The sequence below is a fragment of the Sciurus vulgaris genome (genome assembly GCF_902686455.1).
Source record: "Sciurus vulgaris genome assembly, chromosome: 5".
Taxonomy (NCBI): Eukaryota; Metazoa; Chordata; class Mammalia; order Rodentia; family Sciuridae; genus Sciurus; species Sciurus vulgaris.
The window spans coordinates 163,414,742-163,435,333 of record NC_136465.1 but is presented as its reverse complement, the minus strand read 5'-3'; the positions used below and the strand labels follow the sequence as shown (position 1 = coordinate 163,435,333).

Below are 20,592 nucleotides of genomic sequence, written 5' to 3'. Positions count from 1 at the left end.
ACAAGCCCGGGCTGGCGTCCCACGGTTAGCTGACTTGGAGGTGGGAGCTTCCTCACGGCTCCTCAGGAGGAAGGAGGTGGACAGGGCTTCCCGCACTGTTTGGCTCCTGGGGAGAGGACATTGGGCTCTTCCCTTACCAGGAACCCTGGACACTCACCGTGGGCATGGGGGGTGCCTTCAAAGGCCTGGAAATGATGTGAATGATTCCATTGGAGGCAAAGATGTCCCACTGCAGAATTGCTCTTCCATCCACAAACCTGGTCTCTTTCTAGGGACATGAGAAGAGGGTGACAGAAATTTGTGACTATCTGTCCCTCCTGACCTGAACCATGTGGGCCACTTCTGTGGAGGGAAGGTGTTTAGCTGCCCCGAGGCCCTGGAGCCTCAGTTTCGACCTGTCTCTACTTCTTGCTCACTGTCTGCACAGCCCAGAAGACACTTGCTGCCCTCCTCTCAGCAAGATGATCTCAGGGCTGCAGAGACCTCAGGGGACATTTCTCCAACCCACTTGAATGACGGATGGGCTATCAGAAGGAAAATGGCTGGTTGTGGATCCCCAGGTGGTAAATGGTGCCATGCTCGGGACTCAGGTCCCTCTGGACATCACACGGCTGAAAAGGGACTTCTAAGTGTTCTAAGCCCAGTGTGATCCACTAACTTGTGTGGGCAAAACAGGACCCACACTCCACCTACTGAACCATGGTCTACATTTTAACAAATATCCAGGTGATTCAAGTGCACACTAAATTTAAGAAGCACTCATCAATTACTGATTGCCAATGACAGAAGTAGATTATCAGGTAAAAATGAAAAAAATATACTCATTTAGCACTTGCTGCATGCCAGGTACTACTCTATATGTCACAAGCTTGGAATCACTGAATCCCACAATAACCTGTGATTCACATAGGGTCATTGTGGTCATCAACATCATCAATGCCACTATCACCATCACCACCATCACCATCACCATCACCACCATCACCACCATCACCACCATCACCATCACCACCATCACCACCATCACCACCATCACCATCACCACCATCACCATCACCATCACCACCATCATCACCATCACCATCATCACCATCACCATCACCACCATCACCATCACCACCATCACCATCACCACCATCACCATCACCACCATCACCATCATCACCATCACCACCATCACCACCATCACCATCACCATCATCACCATCACCACCATCACCATCACCACCATCACCATCACCAGCATCACCATCACCACCATCACCATCACCACCATCACCATCACCATCATCACCATCACCACCATCACCATCATCACCATCACCATCACCACCATCACCATCACCAGCATCACCATCACCACCATCACCATCACCACCATCACCACCATCACCACCATCATCACCATCACCATCACCACCATCACCACCATCACCATCACCACCATCACCATCACCACCATCACCATCACCATCATCACCATCACCACCATCACCACCATCACCATCACCATCATCACCACCATCACCATCACCACCATCACCACCATCACCATCACCATCATAACTATCACCATCACCACCATCACCACCATCACCAGCATCACCATCACCACCATCACCATCACCACCATCACCATCACCATCACCACCATCACCACCATCACCATCACCAGCATCACCATCACCACCATCACCATCACCACCATCACCATCACCATCATCACCATCACCACCATCACCATCATCACCATCACCATCACCATCATCACCATCACCATCACCAGCATCACCATCACCACCATCACCACCATCACCACCATCACCACCATCATCACCATCACCATCACCACCATCACCACCATCACCACCATCACCATCACCATCACCACCATCACCATCACCATCATAACTATCACCACCATCACCACCATCACCATCACCAGCATCACCATCACCACCATCACCATCACCACCATCACCATCACCATCACCACCATCACCACCATCACCATCACCATCATCACCATCACCACCATCACCACCATCACCATCACCACCATCACCATCACCATCACCACCATCACCATCATAACCATCACCACCATCACCATCACCACCATCACCATCACCATCATCACCATCACCATCACCATCACCACCATCACCATCATCACCATCACCACCATCACCACCATCACCATCACCATCACCACCATCACCATCTCCAGTACCACCATCACCATCACCACCATCACCATTACCATCACCATCACCATCATCATAACTGTCACCAGCATCACCATCACCGCCATCACCATCACCATCACCATCATCATCACCATCATCATCACCATCACCATCATCATCACCATCACCATCATCAATAAAATCACCATCAGCATCATCAGGACTACCACCACCACCATCACATGTCACCTCCAAATATGCCAGTTGGGCATAGTGAAGTGTTCTGAGTTAATGGCATTGAGAAATAGCAGATGCAGAGAGGGCTCCCTGAGCACCCCTTTCTACGTAATAGCCATCATAAAACTTCCTACGAGAAAGACGCCCTCCTGTAGGACAAGAACATTCTTATCACCAAGACTGGAGTCAACACCAAAATGGACCTGTCCACAAACCTATTAAACAACCCTTACCTTCCTTTCATTTTCCCCATCAATTCCTTGTTACAGTATCACAATTTACTGCTCTTAGCCCAAACTCCTTCCTTCTATTGCTTCTCCACCAATGTGTTCTTGAAAAAGCACATATGCTTTCAGTCTTGGTGGGTCTTCATTTTCCTTAGGAACACTCCCTTGTGCACGTAAAATGTTAAGTAACACTTGTAGGCTTTTCTCCTGTGAATTTGTCTTATGCCAGTGATTCTCGGGCCCAGTCACAGATTCTAAAAGGGTAGAAGAAAGATCTTCTTGCCCTACATCACCATTATCAAAATAATCGCTGCTGTTACCACTAACACCATCCCCACTATCTCCAGCATCTGTATTTATCAGACAAGGAAACTGAGGCACGGAGAAGTTGGATAACTTAAGCTTTTATATTTAGCAAGTGGCAGACCTGGGATTCATCCACACCAGGGTCATTTGGTTTTGAAGCTCACATGTTAATGCCCAGGATAGGACTGACATTTGGACAGAAATAAGGATAGAGAATCAAGCAACTTTAAAATGGTTTCATTACCATTCCTCATTAGCAGCTTCTGATGATGGTCCATTTCCCAAGGGCTGGGGGCTGCCTGTCAATATGATGTGTGATGGTGTGCACTTTATACCATCCCCTATCTGTAGGTTGAGTTGACTTTCACCTTATAATAGCTGCCATCTACAAGCATCTACTGCATGCCATGAATTGTGCATATATTATATCCAGTTTCCCAATAAGCCCAGAAGACTTTTCATACCATTTGGAGCTGGTCGTGGCTGGCAGTGATGAGTAGCTGGCTTCCCAGCCTTGTTTGCATGGTGGTACCATTGACAAGATCATTGTAAAAAAAGATGCTGACATTGGTGAAGTGGTGCTCGATGTCCCGCCCAGACAGGACCTGAAAGGAAAGGAGAAAAAGGCGGAGCATAGCAGGCATTTGCAAGTTTTCCTCAGGTGTTTGGTTTTGGGGGCTCTGCCAGAGGCTCACCTGTAGCTAGGATGTGGGATTGAAAGTCATCTTTACTGGCTAACACAGCTTCCCAGTGGTGTCCTGGGAAGAGTAGGTCTGGAGTGGTAACAGGTGGGCAGAGGTATTGTTCCTCCAGGCCCTCGGGTGGCTGGGGCTACAGAGCCTGCAGGGCAGCCCTCTGCTATGGTTGAATAAATTTTGCCAATTCCTCTGTCTTCATATTATGAAGAAGGTGAATGTGGTAGATCGATTGCATCAATGACCTTTCCCGTATCCTTGCCCTTGGCCATGTAACTTTGCTGTGTACTCTGCCTTGGGGCCCAACCATGTGACATGTCAGCAAACATGACCAGAGGCTTGGAAACCACTGGTGGGACTGGGTGTGCATGTGCCACCCTTGCTCCCTGCACTGCCTTGAGAGCATGCCTGGGCTAGCCTGCTGGAGCATGAGAGCCCTGTGGAGCAGAGCCGCTCACCCTCCAACCAGGGGTAGCCGAGTCGGGGGCCGGCCTTAGACTACAGCGTGCCAAGACCACAAGTGACAACGGATCTGCAGATATGTGGGCTAAATAACAGTGTAGTTGCTGAGTTTGGGGGTTACTTGTGATGCAGCATTTTTGTGGTGACAAGATAACTCACCTTAGTCTAAAGTGTAGGCATCAGGATCCAACTCACCTCGTTTTCCCCCAGCCCACCATTCTGTGGCACAAAGAGGGTGCCGCGGATGGACAGGTCAGTCAGGTGTTTCAGAAATGCCTGGCCTCTGGCTGAGCTGTTGGAGTAGGCCAGGACTTTCTGGGGGAGGAAGGACACCATCAGCTGGTCAGCCTGGTTTGGGAGGCCTGGATGATGGCAGAGGGTGGCAGGTCCTGACGTTAGTGCTGAGTCAGGCTGGCACTCCTTTGCTGTTTCTTCTCACTTGGAAGCATTCTAGCACTTACCCATTCCTTAACTAATCCTGTGGCCCCAAGACATGGCCACCTCATAGACCATTGTCAACATGGCAGCCAGAGCCGTCCTTTGACGTGGAAGTCAAATCTTTTGAGTATCTTCTTCTGAAAACCCTGCCAAGTCCCTACTTCACTGGGAGGAAAAGTTCATCTTTTAATTGGATCATGAAGCTCAAACCATTTGGTCCCTCCTTGACATTTTCTTTTTCCCTAATATACATGGCCCTCTTGCATCCCACGCTGTTTATTCTGTTTATTATCTGTTTTGTTCACCAGTATACTTCAAACACCTAGTAAGTGCTCAATAAATGTTCACTGAACAAATTTTAAGAATTTGCCCTACCCAGTTCAGCTTCATCTTGCATAGACAGGGCTACTCAGGCCCAGAGAAGGTAAGTAATTTGCTGAAAAGTGTTTTGTTCTGATGCTGTTTTTTCTCCTCTGAAATGCTATCATAAGCCAAGCAGCAGAGATGGTTTTAGTGATTATCTTTGGCATATTTATGGAAAACTTGATTTTTATTTATTTTAAATTAAAAAAAAATTTTTTTGGTACTGGGAATTAAACCCAGGGGTGCTTAACCACTGAGCTACAACCCCAGCCCTTTTGATTTTTTATTTTGAGACAGGGTCTTGCTAAGTTGCTTGACCTGGCTAAGTTGCTGAGGTTGGCTTTGAATTTACAATCCTCCTGCCTCAACCTCCCCAGTCACGAGGATTATAGTCATGGGCTACCACATCCAGCTGGCATGAGGTGGCTGGCACCTTGATCTTTAGATCAACTAGATGGACACCTTTAGTTTGTGGATAAAGGCTCACCACTTTGGGGTCCTTGGTCTCCCTTCTGTCCTTACCCTGCCAGCCCTCCCCCCTACCCCTGTGGCCAGTCTCCTCCCTGAGGTTACTGTCAGTTCTGTTGGGAACAGAAACTCAGTCACTGGCTGCCCTGGTTCCCCAGCATAGATGATGGGGAGGCTGGTCCCAGGCAGCTTGAGTTTGAGCTCAGTTCTGGCTGTGACCTTGACCTTGCTAAGTCTCAATCTCTTCATCTAAAAAATGGAATCCATAATGGAAGTAACCTCATAAGGTTATGTGAGGATTTATTCCTTTTAACAAGTACTTTCTGAGCCACTTTCATAGGCCAGCTACTGAGATGCTGGGCATACACTGGTAGTCAAAGCAGGGACAGTTATTTTCCCTATGAGGTGTGCATTCTTAGACCAGAGGGCTTAGTATAATGTCCAGGACAAAGAAAATATTCAAGAAATGGCAGTTATCATCATCATTATCATTGTTAACAGCTTAGTTCTCTGATCAGTCGACACCAAGTCCTCCAAAATGGGGCTCTCTCTTTGTTGAATATAACCAATATTGATGTTGGATATAACAAATATGGGTGTGACTTTAAGTGCTGTGTGAAATGCAAATTGACTGCATGTTAATTGGCCCACTGGGTGATCACCAGGCAGGCTCAGGTAACTATCCATGAACACAAGAGTGTCTCATCTCTCCAGAACCAAGTCTTCAACTGCTCCAGAGGCACAGAGATAATAGTACCAGCTCTAACATCATGTAGAATTCCATGGGCTGATCACAGGTCTAAGTGTTTGACAAACATCAACTCATTGAAAGATCACAATGATCCCATGAGGTTAGTGCTATCAGCACCTGCATTTCACAGGTGAGAAAGCTGAGGTTCAGGGAGGCAAGTAACCTGTTTAGAGTGATACAAACCCCAGGCTCAGATTCAGATAAGGTGGTCCAATACCCCTGCTCCTGACCATCCGCCAGTAGGAGCCTTGGCTTTCTTTCCCCTCTTAGAGCTGCTTCAAGGCGACACTCCTGGCCCAGAGTGGAACCAGGCAGGCCTGGCACATACCGTCAGGAAGTTTGTGAGCAAGGGGAAGGACATCAGGACCTGCAGCATGTTCCCACTGCATGAGAAGCCATCACCCACGTAGCCGGCCTTGCAGGTGCAGTTCACATCTGGAGAGCAGAGGCACACAGGGTCCCATGCCCAGTGAGGCAGGGGTCTGGGCTGCCTGCTCACCCTAGGAGCCTGGCTGGCCAGCTGAGGACTGTCCAGCAGTGCATGACCTGGGCCCGGGGAAGGTGGGGGCAGGTACCTTTCATGCGGTAGCAGAAGACGTCCCACATCTCACTCTTGTTGAGTCTGGGTCCATAGTCCACGATCCCAACCACCCCGTTGCCACAGTTCTGGGAAGCATAGGCTGTGGGGTAGGCCACCCGCCCGCTCTCCAGCCAGCCGGCGGAACAGAGGTGGTACCTAGCCTGCAGGGACATAGACAAGATCAGTGACCCACTGCAAGTCCACATTCATTGTGGAATCATTTGGTTCATCTCTGATTCCCCATCAGACCAGAAACGCCACACAGCTAGTTCCCTTTTACCAGTTGTACTCTCGTGCCTGAAATGCAGTCGGTGGTCCCTACGTTTTTGTTGATTGAGCCACAGGCGGAATGCAAGGGGTCTCTTTCTTGTGGGTGACCAAGTCTCTCATTCTCATTTGGTTCTCTCTGCTCTTGGGAAGGAATTCACTGCCAGCCATTTCCCCCTGCTGCAAATTCCTCAGCTTACGGGTTCACAGATCTTAACTTATTCATGGTAGAACTCAAATATCCTTCATCATCACCGTCTCCATGGCCACCACTCCCACATCTACGCCATCACATCGTCATCATGACACTGACAGCGCTTAGCCAGGGCCCGGTCCTCTTGCGATGGCTCTTCATGTGTCAGCCCCCTTTACCCTCATATCGATCTGGGAGGTAGGAACTTTGAAAATCCTTATCAGTTAAGATAACTGAGACAAAGAAGTTGAGAAACTTGCTCAAAGCCATACGGTCGGCAAGTAGCAGACCCAACCCCAGGCAGTCTGTTTCCGATCTCCTAATAAAGGTAAAGATGGAGTTCCCGTGGCATGCCCTGTCACCGGTAGTTCTTACACAAATGTGCCAGTAGGACAGAGGATCCAGTGGTTTGATCATGGCCAAAAACCAGCAAGGAGGGCAGAGGTGCAGACCCTCCAGGATGCGGGCCCTGGCATCAAAGGCTTTGCTCCTTGGGAAAGACACCCCAGGCAGGTGGACCCCTTTGGGAGTTGTGGAGGATGGAGAAAAGGCCCTGAAGTCACAGCACGTAGGCAGCCACTTCCTCTGTTCCCAGTGAGAAACCACCACAGGTAACTCCGAGGGGCTGACTTTCCAAATGGGCAGGGCTCCTGCTTCCCAGGGTAAGCGCAGCCCTGACCCAAGAGCCCAATTCCTCCCTGCTGGATACGGGAGCTTGGGCAACCCCCCACTGATTCCCTCCACCTCTCGTCAGCCAAGAGCTCCAGCTCTTCCAGGGAAGCTCGCTGCTTTGTGGGTTCAGGGCGATCCTACTGGGGCTTGTGGTTATTGATCCTTCTGGTCTCCAGCTGTGAGGGATGCATTTTGAGTCTTTGCCTCTGCTTTGACAGTTGGAAGTTAGGGTTGAGAATAGACTTTGGAATCAGGGCTGCTTGTGAACCCTGGACCTATCACCTCCTGGCTGGGTGACATTGGACATTTTACTTAACCTTCCCAAGCCTCAGTTTCCCTATCTGTAAAATGGGAATAGTGATGCTGGGTGTGGTGGCGCATGCCTGTAATCCCAGCCAGTGGGGAGGCAGAGGCAGGACTGCAATTTCAAAGCCAGCTGCAGCAACTTAGCATAAGGCCCTAGGTAAATTAGCAAGACCCTGACTCAAAATTAAAAAAAGGGCTGGGGAACTGGGGATGTGGCTCTGTGGGTAAGCACCCCTGGGTTCAATTCCTGGTACCAAAAAAAAAGTAACACCTACTTCCAGGGATAGTGTAAGGATGGGTGATAATGTCAATGAAAGTGCTTGACACATAACAGACGCCTGGCATTGGCTATGATGGCTTATTACCGCCCCTAGGAACTTCTGTACTCACCTCCAACAAGGCAACAGCCGTCACCCCATTCGAAGAGGAGGCTGCAGCACACCCTCCCCGTAGATGCTACCTGTACCGTGCACTTACTGGGACCCACCTTCTGGGCATAGGACAGCTGGTTGTAGGTGGCCATGGTGGCAGCTTCGTTGGCACAGGCCTCTCTGGCTTTGTCAAAGGTCAGCTTGTACTGGCCCAGTGGGGAGCGGAGGTGGAACACCCCAACAGTGGTATCTAGAAGAGGAAGGAGAGGAACCAGCCACTCAGTCCACCTGTCTGGTGGGCTGCCAGCAGAGGACTTCAGAGGACTTTCAAAGTAGAAGGCCAGGGTGCCCCAGGGTATCTCCAGAAGTCACTTCCATTTATGTCAAAGCACGTCATTGAAGGTATTCATTTCTTAAACCAATCCCCCAAACCCAAAGGCCAAATGTTTTCTCTGATAGGTGGATGCTGATCCATAATGAGTGAGAAGAATGGAGGAACTTTGGATGGGGCAGAGGGGGTGAGGGGACGGGAGGGGTCACGGGGGTGGGAGAGACGGTGGAACGAGACGGCCATCATTACCCTAGGTACCTGTATGATTGCATGGTGTGACTGCACCAGGTACAACCACAGAAATGAAAAACTGTTCTCCATTTGTGTACAATGAATTGAGATGCATTCTGCTGTCATGTGTAACTATTTAGAACAAATAAAAATAAAACAGTTTAAAAAAAGATAACCCAAGGCACCAGATAATGAGAGTGATTAAGAAATGAGTCAATAATCTTCTCATTTTTTCAAGTTTTATGTCATATGTATTAAAACAACAACTAGATGTCTCCATATTCCTCGAATCCTCCTTTTTAGGCTGAGTTATATCTTGATAATTCATTAGCAAGACAATACATCAGGCTGGGAAAAAGTAAAATATTCATTTCTTTCCTAATTATGAAAATAGCATATATTTAATGAAATATCACCTTACCCAATTAGAATGGCTATTATCAAAAAGACAAAGAATAGCAAAGGTTGATGTAGAGAAGGGAGAACTGTTGGTGGGAATATAAATTAGTAGGGCCATTATATGCAGGTTTTTTAAAAAATTAAAAATAGAATTACCACATGATCCAGCAACCCCCTCCCCCAACACACCCCAAGGAAATGAAACTGTGGAAGAAATATCTGCATGCCTGAAGACACTCTCCAAGATTTGAAATCAACCCAAGTGTCCACCAACGGATAAAGAAAACTTCACTCACACACACACTCCCCACCCCCGCACTGTGGAAAACTAATCAGCCATCAAAAGAATGAAATCCTGTCATTTGTAGCAACATGGGTGAAACTGGAGGACATTATATAAATGGAAACAACACCACACGCCATAGGATCTCATACATGGAATCTAAAGAAGTTGACCTTGTACAATTAGAGAGGAGAATAGTGGGTTCCAGAGAATGGGTGGGTAGAGGGGAGGTGGATAGGGAGCGATTGGTCCACAGGTACAACATTACACGTAGGAGAATGAGTTCTGCTGTCTCCGACACAGCATGGTGACTATGGTTAATAAAACTGTATTGAGCCAGATGCGCTGGTGCACGCCTGTGATCCCAGCGGCTCGGGAGGCTGAGGCAGGAGGATGGTGAGTTTAAAGTCAGCTTCAGCAACTCAGCAAGGCCCTAAGCAACTCAGTGAGACCCTGTCTCTAAATAAAAGACAACATAGGGCTGGGGATGTGGCTCAGTGGTTGAGTGCCTGTGAGTTCAATCCCTGGTACCAAACAAAAACAAAAACAAAAACAAAAAACTATTGACTATTTCAGAATAGCTAGAAGAGAGGATTTTGAATGTTCTCACCACAAAGAAATGGTAAAACGTGAGGTATGGATATGCTAAATATCCTGATTTAATTATTATACAATGTAGACATGTATGAAAACATCACACATCCAAAAATATGTACAATTATTATGTGTCAATTAAAATAAAATAAAAGGATATTTTCTTCAGAGAAATTGGGACAATACAGAAAAGTAAAAAAAATAATATTCACCTATAATTCTACTTAGCGCAAATAATCCTTGCCCCCGGCTAATGTTTCAGTGTACTTCCTTCTAGATTTTTACAGTGTGGGGTAACTTTTAAGTCTGATTCCACATTCTTCCAGTCTTTTGTTTCTATTCATTTATATGCCACATATAAGTGTGGTAGCATACTGCAGTTTTCTGAAGTCTTTTTAAACTTAACGTTGAATCATGATTATTTGCCAATAATGATATGATTTTTCCCTCTAATGTGTTTCTTTCTGCTGTGCTGGGGACTGAACCCAGGGCCTCTCTACCATTGAGCTACATCCCCAGCCCTTTTTCATTTTGAGATGACGTCTCACTGACTCGCCCTGACTGGCCTTGAACTTGTTATCCTCCTGCCTTAGTCAGCTTCAGCAATTTAGTGAGGCCCTAAGCAACTTAGCAAGACCCTGTCTCTAAATAAAATATAAAAAGGGCTGGAGATGTGGTTCAGTGGTTAAATGCCTGTGGGTTCCATTCCTGGTACCAATCAACCAACCAACCAACAAAACTTCAACTATGTTGGGAATCTTCTTGAAAGGACACACAGCAGCTCAGGTATCCTGTGTATTTTCTCTGCTTATACTTCCTCTTCCTCTCAGAAGGATTTGAGGTCTCAGGACTTGATATATGACAGATGTTAATTCACAGCTGTTACTGAGATATGTAAAACCTGCCTTATTAAAATGACCATATCTATAAAACAAAGCCAAGTCCACTCAGAGAGCTCCAAGAAGGACTGGTCGGTGGTAATGTGAGTGCCCTGTATTTTGCCTAATGTGAATGCCCTGTATTGCTTTGGAAACCACTGATGCCCTCTTTGCCTTGGTTCAGAGCAATGGTTGTGGGTCCTTTGTGGATTTTCTCCATTGGATTTCAGATGCCCTGTCACCCAGGTCTCTGCACTTGCATGTGGCTTTTTAACTTGCTTGTGTTTTCTTAGTTTTATGATACCTGTGAGTCTGTTGTACGCCACTCAAATCACCCTGGAAGTGCACAGGGTAAGTGCCAATCAACTACTAAGCAAATTGCTTCTGCAGTCTGTCTTTGTTTCCTAACACCCGAGCTGTGCTTCTTGGATCAGTTGCCATCAACAGTTGTAGGGGTTACTGAGCGATGAGGGGAGCGCCAGCACGGGAAACCCGTGACGGACAGCCTTTGAGCTCCATCCTGCTCCCCGCTGCCCAGGGGCCGGTGGTGAGTGTCCTCTGCCCCTCGGGCGCCCACACTGGGGCCGGGCAACGCAAGGACTCTTTGGTCTGTTTAAATTAGGCTTTGTTTCTCCTTTTCCTCTTGTGCAGGTCCCCTCCCCACGCCTGGCAGAAGGTGCTTTGGGCCTGATGCCCAGCTGTACTGACCCTGGAAGTGGAGGTCGGTGCAGTCTGCGTCCGCATGACACTGTCCATTGTCCTGTAAGCAGCGGTCCAGGGGCAGCTGCTCTGGCTCGCAGTCCAGCCCGTCCCCCACGTAGTGACTCTTACATTCACACTTGTGCCTGCCCTGTGGGAAGACAGTGGGCCGAGATGAAAAAGCCTCTCTAGGACCCCAGGATTTGGGGATGTGTCGGGACTAATGACACGTTAACTAACTCAGGCTGACTCCTTACTCCCTGGCGAGTGAGCAAGATCAAGTCCTCAAAGGCGGTTTCAAAAGTTAATGACGATAAATCGGGCCACCGTCAGGGATTGGTTAACAACAGTTCAGGGACGTGATCAGCTCGCGCTTGCCATATAGTCCTATGGAACTCTGCTGACCTTTAAGCTGATTGGTTCTCGCCTAGCCCCCACCCTACAGAAAAGCTGTGTGATTTCCTCAATGAATGAGATTCCTGCTGTGCCTCATGCGCTGACAGACCTCCCTGCTCTGGTGTGTTTCCTTTGCCCCCGACACTCATCATCCTGCTCGGCCCGTATTCTCAGGTGGGCCTTGAGGAGGTACATTGGACCTTGTTGCCCTACAGGGAGCAACAGGGATGGGACCCCCATTCAGCAGAGGAGGTGTTGGAAGGACCAAGAGCAGGCACCTCCTGTCCAGTGGGGTGGGTGATGGCTACCTCTTGCTTTTGGACAGGCATTTCGTCTCTGCATACGTGCTGCTTCCTCAGAGAGCTCCTGAGCACCCGTCATGAGTAGCTCTCCAGCACTTTCTAGCACGTTGGCCTGGCCTGAGCACTTGTCTCTCTCCAAGGAGTTCATGTACCAAGCCTGCCCCCTCCCTGTACTGGTGTGCAGGCTCCAGGGGTGCAGGGCCCCGTCTGTCTCCGATGCTGCATCTCCGGCACCTGTGACAGCCCACAGAGGTGCTTGGCTGCTGGTGGAACCAGTGAGTCATCTCATCTAATCCCCACATCAACCCTGTGATGTCTATGTGACCATGAGGCCCATTTACAAAGGAGGAGGCTGAGGCTCAGAGATATTAAGTAGCCAGGCCCAGGGCACGCAGTTTATAACTCCAGGAGCCGAGTCTCACAGGCTATCTGACTCGGTCTGCATTTATGACCAGCAATGGGTGTTATCTCCCATCCTCTGCTCTTCCCACCAGAGAAACAGGGTGCTGCTTCCATCCCCATAAGATTGAATGAATGTCACTTGTTACTCTGCTGCTTCCCAACTCTTTTTTTGGTACCAGGGATTGAACTCAGGGGCACTCGACCACTGAGCCACAACCCCAGCCCTATTTTGTATTTTACTAGAGGCAGGGTCTCACTGAATTGCTTAGCGCCTTGCTTTTGCTGAAGCTGGCTTTGAACTTGCGATCCTCCTGCCTCAGCCTCCTCAGCTACTGGGATTACAGGTATGCGCCACCGTGTCCAGCAATTAATTCTTTTAATACACCTGAAACTTTGAATAATTTTAGATTCATAGGAAAGGTACAAAGGTAGCAGAGAGAGCTGCCCTCTGTAGTCTACCAGGTCTCCCCTAATGCCACCGTCTTATCTGACCATAGTCCCCTCCTCAAAACTAAGAAATTAATGTTAGTTTTTTACTAAACTATAGCCTTTGCTTGGGTTTTCCCGCTACTGTTCACTTTCTGTTGAGGATAACATATTATACTTATCCCATTTTTAACAAGAAACAGACTGAAGCAGGCAGAAAGCTGGGGAGGAGGCCAAAGGGAGGCAGAGGCTGGGCCCGAGGAGGAGGGAGGGGAGGCTGGCAGGAAGGGCGGCTCACCGGGCCGGTCTTCCTGCAGGTGGCGTGCTCGTGACACCCGCCGTTGAGGCCGTCTGCGCAGGGGTCTACCTCGGTGCAGCTGTGGCCATCTCCCTGGTAGCCCTTCGGGCAGCTGCAGGAGACTTTGGTGCCCTTCTGGGAGCACTTGGCGACCTTGGCACAGCCCCCGTTGTTCTGTTTGCAGAAGTCCACAACTGAAAGAGCCGGGGAGAGAGGCTCTGCTTACCACCGGCTGCAACTTGGGTTTGAGGCCGGGGCTGCAGTGCTCTGGGGAGGAAAGAGACACCCATGTGTGCCGTTGAGGCCCCAGCACGGTGGCTCTTTGGGAGCCTGTGCAGCACTTCCACCCTGTGAAGCTCTCACGGACCCATCCTGTTGACCTCTGTCCACCTCCCCCACCTGCCCCCACCCCCAGGTCACATATCTCTAGGCTCACTTTCGTAGTAGATTCCAGCACAAGTTTGGGTTTTTAAAGTTAGAATAAAGGTGTGTGTGTGTGTGTGTGTGTGTGTGTGTGTTGTTGGTGTAATATGGACCACTTTGTGAGACAGACATTGTTGACCCCATTCTACAGATGAATAAACAGAGGCCCAGAGAGCTTAACTCACCCGGCTGAGGTAGAGCAGCTAGGATGTGGCAGGGCTGGGATTTGAACCCAGGGTGGTTTGACCCCACGGTCTGGTGCTGGGTCTTAGGACCTTGGTTTTCACAACCCCCCAACAGGCTAGCTACTGCCTCAGCACAGCTGAAAAGCTGGCTGAGTTCTGTGTGCTGAAGTCTGTGTCAGACAGTTGAGATCTTGAGGTCATAACATGGGGACCCAAGCCCTACCTAAGAGTGGCAGGGAGGAGAGAGCGTGGCTGTGCTGCCACTGCTGAGCACGGAGCCCTGTGGAGTGCCCTGGAGCGACTTCCTAACCACCAAGGACAGACTTCACAATGTCCAGTGTTCTCAGGGAAGCGCAGATATGTCTAGATCGACTTTTTTTTTTTTTTTTTTTTTTTAAATTCTAATACTGTAGCACCTGGACTTTTTGAAGTATTTGGAGTACGACTGGATGACTTGTAGAGTTAGAAAAACACTCTAAATAAGTGCATCCTGATTTTCCAAACAATTCTAAAGCCATGGCGTGGGAGGTGGGCAGACCTAGTAAGGAAGATGAGTGTAGAGAGCATGCGTGTGGATGGGGAGGCCAGTCAGGCAGCAGGGGAGCTGGGCCGGGCACAGGCATGGGGACCAGGTCCTGCTCCTGCACCTGGCTGCTGTTCCACAGGTGCAGAAAGGGGTCTCACCTGTGCAGGTTATTCCGTCGCCTTCGTAGTTCAGGTGGCACTCGCAGGTGTTGTTCTGCATACAGGTGGCGTGAGCCGAACAAGGAGGCGTGCACACAGGGGGCAGCGCTGCAAAGAGAGAGGCCGCCATTCTCCTGCACCAGGTGTGAAGAGTTGGGGCCCACCTGGGGCTTCCCCGACTCTTGAGCATCAGCTGTCTTTCCTAAGAACCCCCACGTGACGGGAAGATGGGGCGATTTGCTAAGGTCCTTCCCAGCCTGGAGAGTCTGAGGTTCTAGAATCACTCTTCTACATTAAGACACCTCTCCAAGTTCATCCAGGTCACAAGGCAAACACAGGAGGACTTGCTTGGTCATTTCAGGTGTCACCAGACCCCCACCCTCACTAGGACCCTCTCTGTCTGGTGCTGCCAGTGGCCAGACGCTCCCATGACAGACCTGCTGGAGTGTCGCAGAAGCGGCCCGTCCACCCCGTTTCACACAGACACTGTCCGGAGCCTGTGATGCCATCGTCACACTGTCCGTGCTCTGAGCAGCTGCAGGCTGAAAAGCAAATCAGCCATCAAGGCTGAGGTCTGGCTGGCCGGCCGGCTCACTTGCCACCTATTGGCTGTGCGCTTTTGGCACCGGGTGCACTGTGCTTATGTCTCAGGAACCCCTTCTTTTATCGCAAGATGGCTGATCTGGGGCCCAGGCACTACTGGGCAGCGAGCTTACAGGGAAACCGTCATAGAGAAGGCTCCTGTCTTCAGGGGGTCTCACCCTGGGCCTAGGAGCAATGAAGCTGTTGAGCGCGTGGTTATAAATGTGATGAGTGCAATGATCCCAGACACGCAGAGCATCACGGGGCTTCTGACAGAATAGTCAGGGGGAGAGACCCTCACCCGGGGCTCCAGGACTCTGTTTTAAGGCGCAATCTGAAATGGACCCTTCTGTCCTTCTAACCGTCTGCAGCAGGACCATGCTAGCCCAACTTGCCGCTGGCGCTTGCTGAGACGGCTGCTTCACCTCCCCTGTGGTGGCTGCTTTTCTGCACACCCTCCACAGGGAGCTCAGGAGGCTTTCCAGGCTGCTCGTGACATGCTCTGCTTGCCGTCTTCCACCTCTGTCGATCACACTCCAATGCTAATGGCCACAGCTGACTGCGAAGTGAGCCGGCCCCTGGCGACGTGCAGATTTCATTCCTTCCTTTCTCTTCTCTGCCCACTCTGCTCGGCTGCCCTCCTTGCTGTCCCTGCACGCCAAGCCCCTCCTGTCTCAGGGCCTTTGCCCTTGCTGATCTCTCCTTCAGGAAAGCCACTCCTCTGGTCTGCGTGGTCCACTACAGTAGCACTAGCTACATGAGCCTATTTAAATTTGAGCTAATTAAAAAATCCAGTTCCTCAGCCACACATTTTGAGTGCTCCATAGCCCATGTGGCTCTTGGCTCCCATACCGAACAGGGGAGCCACAGAACGTTTCCAGCATTGCTATCAGTTTGGCTGGCCTGCTTTTGATATTCCCATGATCTCTGATGAGTCTCTACGCAAATTCTCCTGGTGTGGGATGTCTTCTCAAACAGAACCTTTTATGCTTTTTATTTTTTATTTTATTTTATTTTTTGGTACTGGGGATTGAACTCAGAGGTGCTTAACTACAGAGCCACATCCCCAGCTCAGTTTTTTATTTTTTATTCTAAGCCAGGGTCTCACTAAATTACCTAGGGCTGAGGCTGACTTTGAACTCACAATCTTCTTGCCTCAGCCTCCAGAGCTGGTGTGCACAGTCATTGATTCTTGATCCCTATGCCTACCTTTGTCTTTTTAGCTTTTATAACTATTTTTGTTTCTGTAAGCAATTTGAGAGCTGAAACTTTGCCTCGTTCCCCTCCAACCACTGTATCCCTAGACCTCAGAACAATTCCTGCTGTTGAGCAAATCCCTTGCTCTCCTTGTGCCTGGGTTTCTTGCTGATAACAACAGTGCCTGCCCCACAGGGTTAGAGTTAGGGTTAGATGGGACAGTACATGCCTGGCACATAGTAGGCACTCAATAAACATTAGCTGTCAATATTAGTAAGGACTCGATAGGTATGTGTAGGTGGAATGATGAAAGAGTGGATTTTGTTCAGTCACAGCTTGTCTTGCTGGCTGCCTGGGACGTGAGCTTCAGCTCCAGGGGGAAGGTGTCTCGGGATGCGCGAGAGAAGGGGAAAAGGCAGATGGAGGTGGATGGGGCGGAGGCAGGGAGGGTGCTCCCAGGCCAGGTGCAGGGCGTGGGTGGGGATGCAGAGCACACGACTGGAAGACAGCCAGGGAGGCGGCCACCTACGCTGACAGTCAGGCCCGAATCTCCCCGGCCAGCACAGCTCGCACGCAGTCCCGTTGAAGCCGGTGCTGCACTGGCACTGTCCTGTGGCCGAGTACTGCTGGAGGCAGACACCTCTGTTGCTACACGGGGTATCGGGTCCTCCGGGGCAGGCTGGAAGAGATGGAACGGTGGTGACTCCCCAGCCTCCCAGACCCAGGGCAGCTCAGTGCCGTTCTGAATGAGGTGTGGATTCTGACGTCTAAGGGGTGGCTCTGGGGTCAGTGGATCTTGAGGGCAGGCTACTGGCATCCGATAGGATTGTGCCTTGGCCAGGCAACAGAGGGAATGGCACACCAAATTTGGGAGTCAGGAGGCCTGGGTGGGAGTAGATCTGGGCTGAGAACTGAACTTGCTCTGAGCTTTGGTTTTCTTAGCCCTAAGCGATGAAGAGGCTGACGATAATGATCATGCTGTAGTGTCTGCGTGACATGTGTCACATTATGAAGTATTATAACAAGAGCATTCTGGAAATCTAAAGCAGTGAACTAGTACAGGACACTGGTTTTTATGAATGGTCCACAGTTCAGTGATGCAGTCCAGAAGGTTCCCAACTAGATTATTATGAGTGAAGTGTTACGGTAGTACAAATCATGGCTTCTGGAGGCTGTGGGACCTTGGGCTTGCTTCTTACCCTCTCTGTGCCTCTATTTTCTCATCTATTAAATGGGATCAACTAGGGGTTGCTCACTAGGGATTGTGGCCAGGACGTGTATGGGAAGTAGCCCTAGCCAGCATGCCTGCTTGGGAACACTAGTGGCAGGTGGGACACACCTTGTAGGCCATCGTTATGCTATTGCTGTATTATTTGCTGGAAGTCTTATCTAGCCACGGGGTTGCAGGATGGGCCCAAAGGAGGGAGGAATTGCTAGACATTCTATAATGGGATTTCAGGAAATTGTGGTCCAGATGGACCATACCAGGGCATCATCTCTCAAGGGCAGAATCCTACCAACTGCATGTACACAGACATGCTTATCAACATCATGGGTGTGGCAGGGCATCAAAAAATTAAACACAGGTTGCTTTAGCTCCATGGGAAATACCTACACTATAATGTTAAGCAGAAAGGCGGACAGCTAGAGGTCATGTGGGCAGTGGAATCCCAACTTGGTAAAATGCAAAGTATGCAAATGAATAAATGAGACTCCTCAGGGTGTTCCTTTTGGGGTTGAGATCACAAACAGGGTGCTCCCCGGCCTCCTCAGGGCTGGGTCCTCTCCGAGGTCTGGGAGCCTGCATGGCTTCAGAGCAGCAGGACGGGAAGAGGTGCCTCACCCTGGCAGTCTGGCAGGAAGTAGCCCTTGCAGCACCTGGGCAGCTGGATCACCAACACGCACTGCCGCTGGCAGCCTTCCAGGTTCCTCTTGAACGGCAGCAGGTTGTAGAGACACTTCTGCATCACCCCCTAAAGGAAGAGAGGGGACCCAGCCATGCCTTCGTCCTTCCTGGGCTGGGGCTCTTGCCTGTCCCCTATTGGAGGATCCCGGTACTGCCAGGGACTGGCCATGCCGTAGGCCCCTGGCCAAGGGAGCGGACAGAGCCACAGCGCAGGGCAGGATTTGGTTGCCTTCTGGGAAGGAAGGACTTTCTGACCCTAGGAGCTGTTTGCTAATGTCATGGTTGCAGAGAGGGAGTTGGGCAGAGATCGTTTCCCATCAGGGAAGGTGTTTGACGAGACCCCCCCCCATCCTCAGCAAGAGCGTGCAGGCTACATTTTGTTTTGCAGAGATGTTTTTGGTAGGGATTTACGTGTAGAGCAGAAGAGGCTTGACTTGGAATAAGTAATAAAAATAAATATTTAATGGGCACTTACTATGTGTTGGGCACTGAAATATACCCCTATTTGAAAATATTTTTTTGCCGGGCATTGTGGTGTACGCCCGTAATCCCAGCGGCTGGGGAGGCTGAGGCAGGAGGATGCCAAGTTCAGAGTCAGCCTCAGCAAGGTAGAGAGGCCCTAAGCAACTCAGTGAGACCCTGTCTCTAAAGAAAATATTAAAATAAAGGGCTGGGGATGTTGCTCAGTGGTTAAGTGCCCCTGGGTTCAATTCCTGGCACCAACCAACCAACCAACAAACAAACAACAACAACAAAAAACCCCACTACTAAAATAGATTTTTTCCCCCAAGAGCCAAGTATAGGGTTATTCTTAGCTCCATTTTACAGAGGCAAAAACTGACAGACCCTGTAACTTGCCAAAGATCAGTGGAATTTAACCCCATATCTGTGGACTCCAAAATTCATTGGCCTGACCATTATTATTGTACATGAGTTTCTGGGCTGAATTCTATCTTTGCTCTCTTGCTGCCTGTGTGGTCTTGGGCTCACTGTGTGCCTTCTCTGATCCATCCTCTCATGAATGAAGTGGACGGAAAAACACCTTCCTCCAGGTCTTACAATGAGGAATAGGAATAATCAATATATAAAGGACCCAGCACAGAGCATAGGACCTGGTAGACAACAGCCAACAAAATACAGCAGTTATTTTGTAATCATAACCATTTTTCAAGTGTCTTGTTGGTCTGTAATCTCGAGTTTTCTGGAGAGTTCCTAGGGGATGCGTAGTAGGTCGCTGGGCTGCCTGAGCGTGTACAGCTCTTACCCCACTGGCTTGGCGTTGTAGGTTGCATTTGCTTGCACACCCCAGACCCCTCCACCAGCACATGCACTCATGCACACCAGAAGGCTGAGGGCTGATAACCAGCTAGCCAGGGCTTTCCGAGCACCGTTACCTTGGGTTTGCTCCACCGCGGGCATCTGGGAGTGCTGGCACAGCTCCCACAGTCCCCCTGGTGCGTGAGAAGAGAGACTCTAAGGTCAAGCACACTGGAGAACACAGGGCAAGGTCCCTGCTTAGCACCTGGATGGCTAAAAACTTGCTCATATCAACTGAGATTCTGGCTATGATCAAGAAGATAAAAACAGACACACTGCAGCTTTGCCATGGAGCCGCAAGAATCTCTCCCTCTACTTTATACATCATAAAGGCAACGATCAGGGAGAGGAAGCAGTGCTACTTGGTCTTCAGGGTATTGATGAGAGAAAATCATTAGCTGGAGAAACGTGTGTGAACAAACTTTGGAACTTAAGAAGCCACCAGCGCTATTGTAGAAGGGACAGTCGGTGTCATCTCCTGCATTGGCTGACGGGTACCCCAGATGTGGGGTCCTTCCCGCCTGAGGCTAGGCA

At 49.7% G+C, this 20,592-nt stretch overlaps 1 protein-coding gene across 1 annotated transcript in view; it reads right to left on the bottom strand.

Moving 5' to 3' along the window:
- STAB2 (stabilin 2) overlaps positions 1-20,592 on the bottom strand; it is a 158,642-nt gene that overhangs the window by 7,464 nt on the left and 130,586 nt on the right. Inside the window, exons 54-66 of the mRNA XM_079142890.1 lie at positions 20,136-20,192; positions 18,679-18,808; positions 17,365-17,514; positions 15,494-15,598; positions 15,057-15,164; positions 13,765-13,958; positions 11,950-12,091; positions 8,642-8,775; positions 6,712-6,877; positions 6,465-6,571; positions 4,312-4,431; positions 3,424-3,564; positions 158-268 (exon numbers count right to left, since the gene is read on the bottom strand). Of these exons, the coding sequence (XP_078999016.1) occupies positions 158-268; positions 3,424-3,564; positions 4,312-4,431; positions 6,465-6,571; positions 6,712-6,877; positions 8,642-8,775; positions 11,950-12,091; positions 13,765-13,958; positions 15,057-15,164; positions 15,494-15,598; positions 17,365-17,514; positions 18,679-18,808; positions 20,136-20,192 (1,665 nt within the window). The remainder of the gene's footprint in view (positions 1-157; positions 269-3,423; positions 3,565-4,311; positions 4,432-6,464; positions 6,572-6,711; positions 6,878-8,641; positions 8,776-11,949; positions 12,092-13,764; positions 13,959-15,056; positions 15,165-15,493; positions 15,599-17,364; positions 17,515-18,678; positions 18,809-20,135; positions 20,193-20,592) is intronic.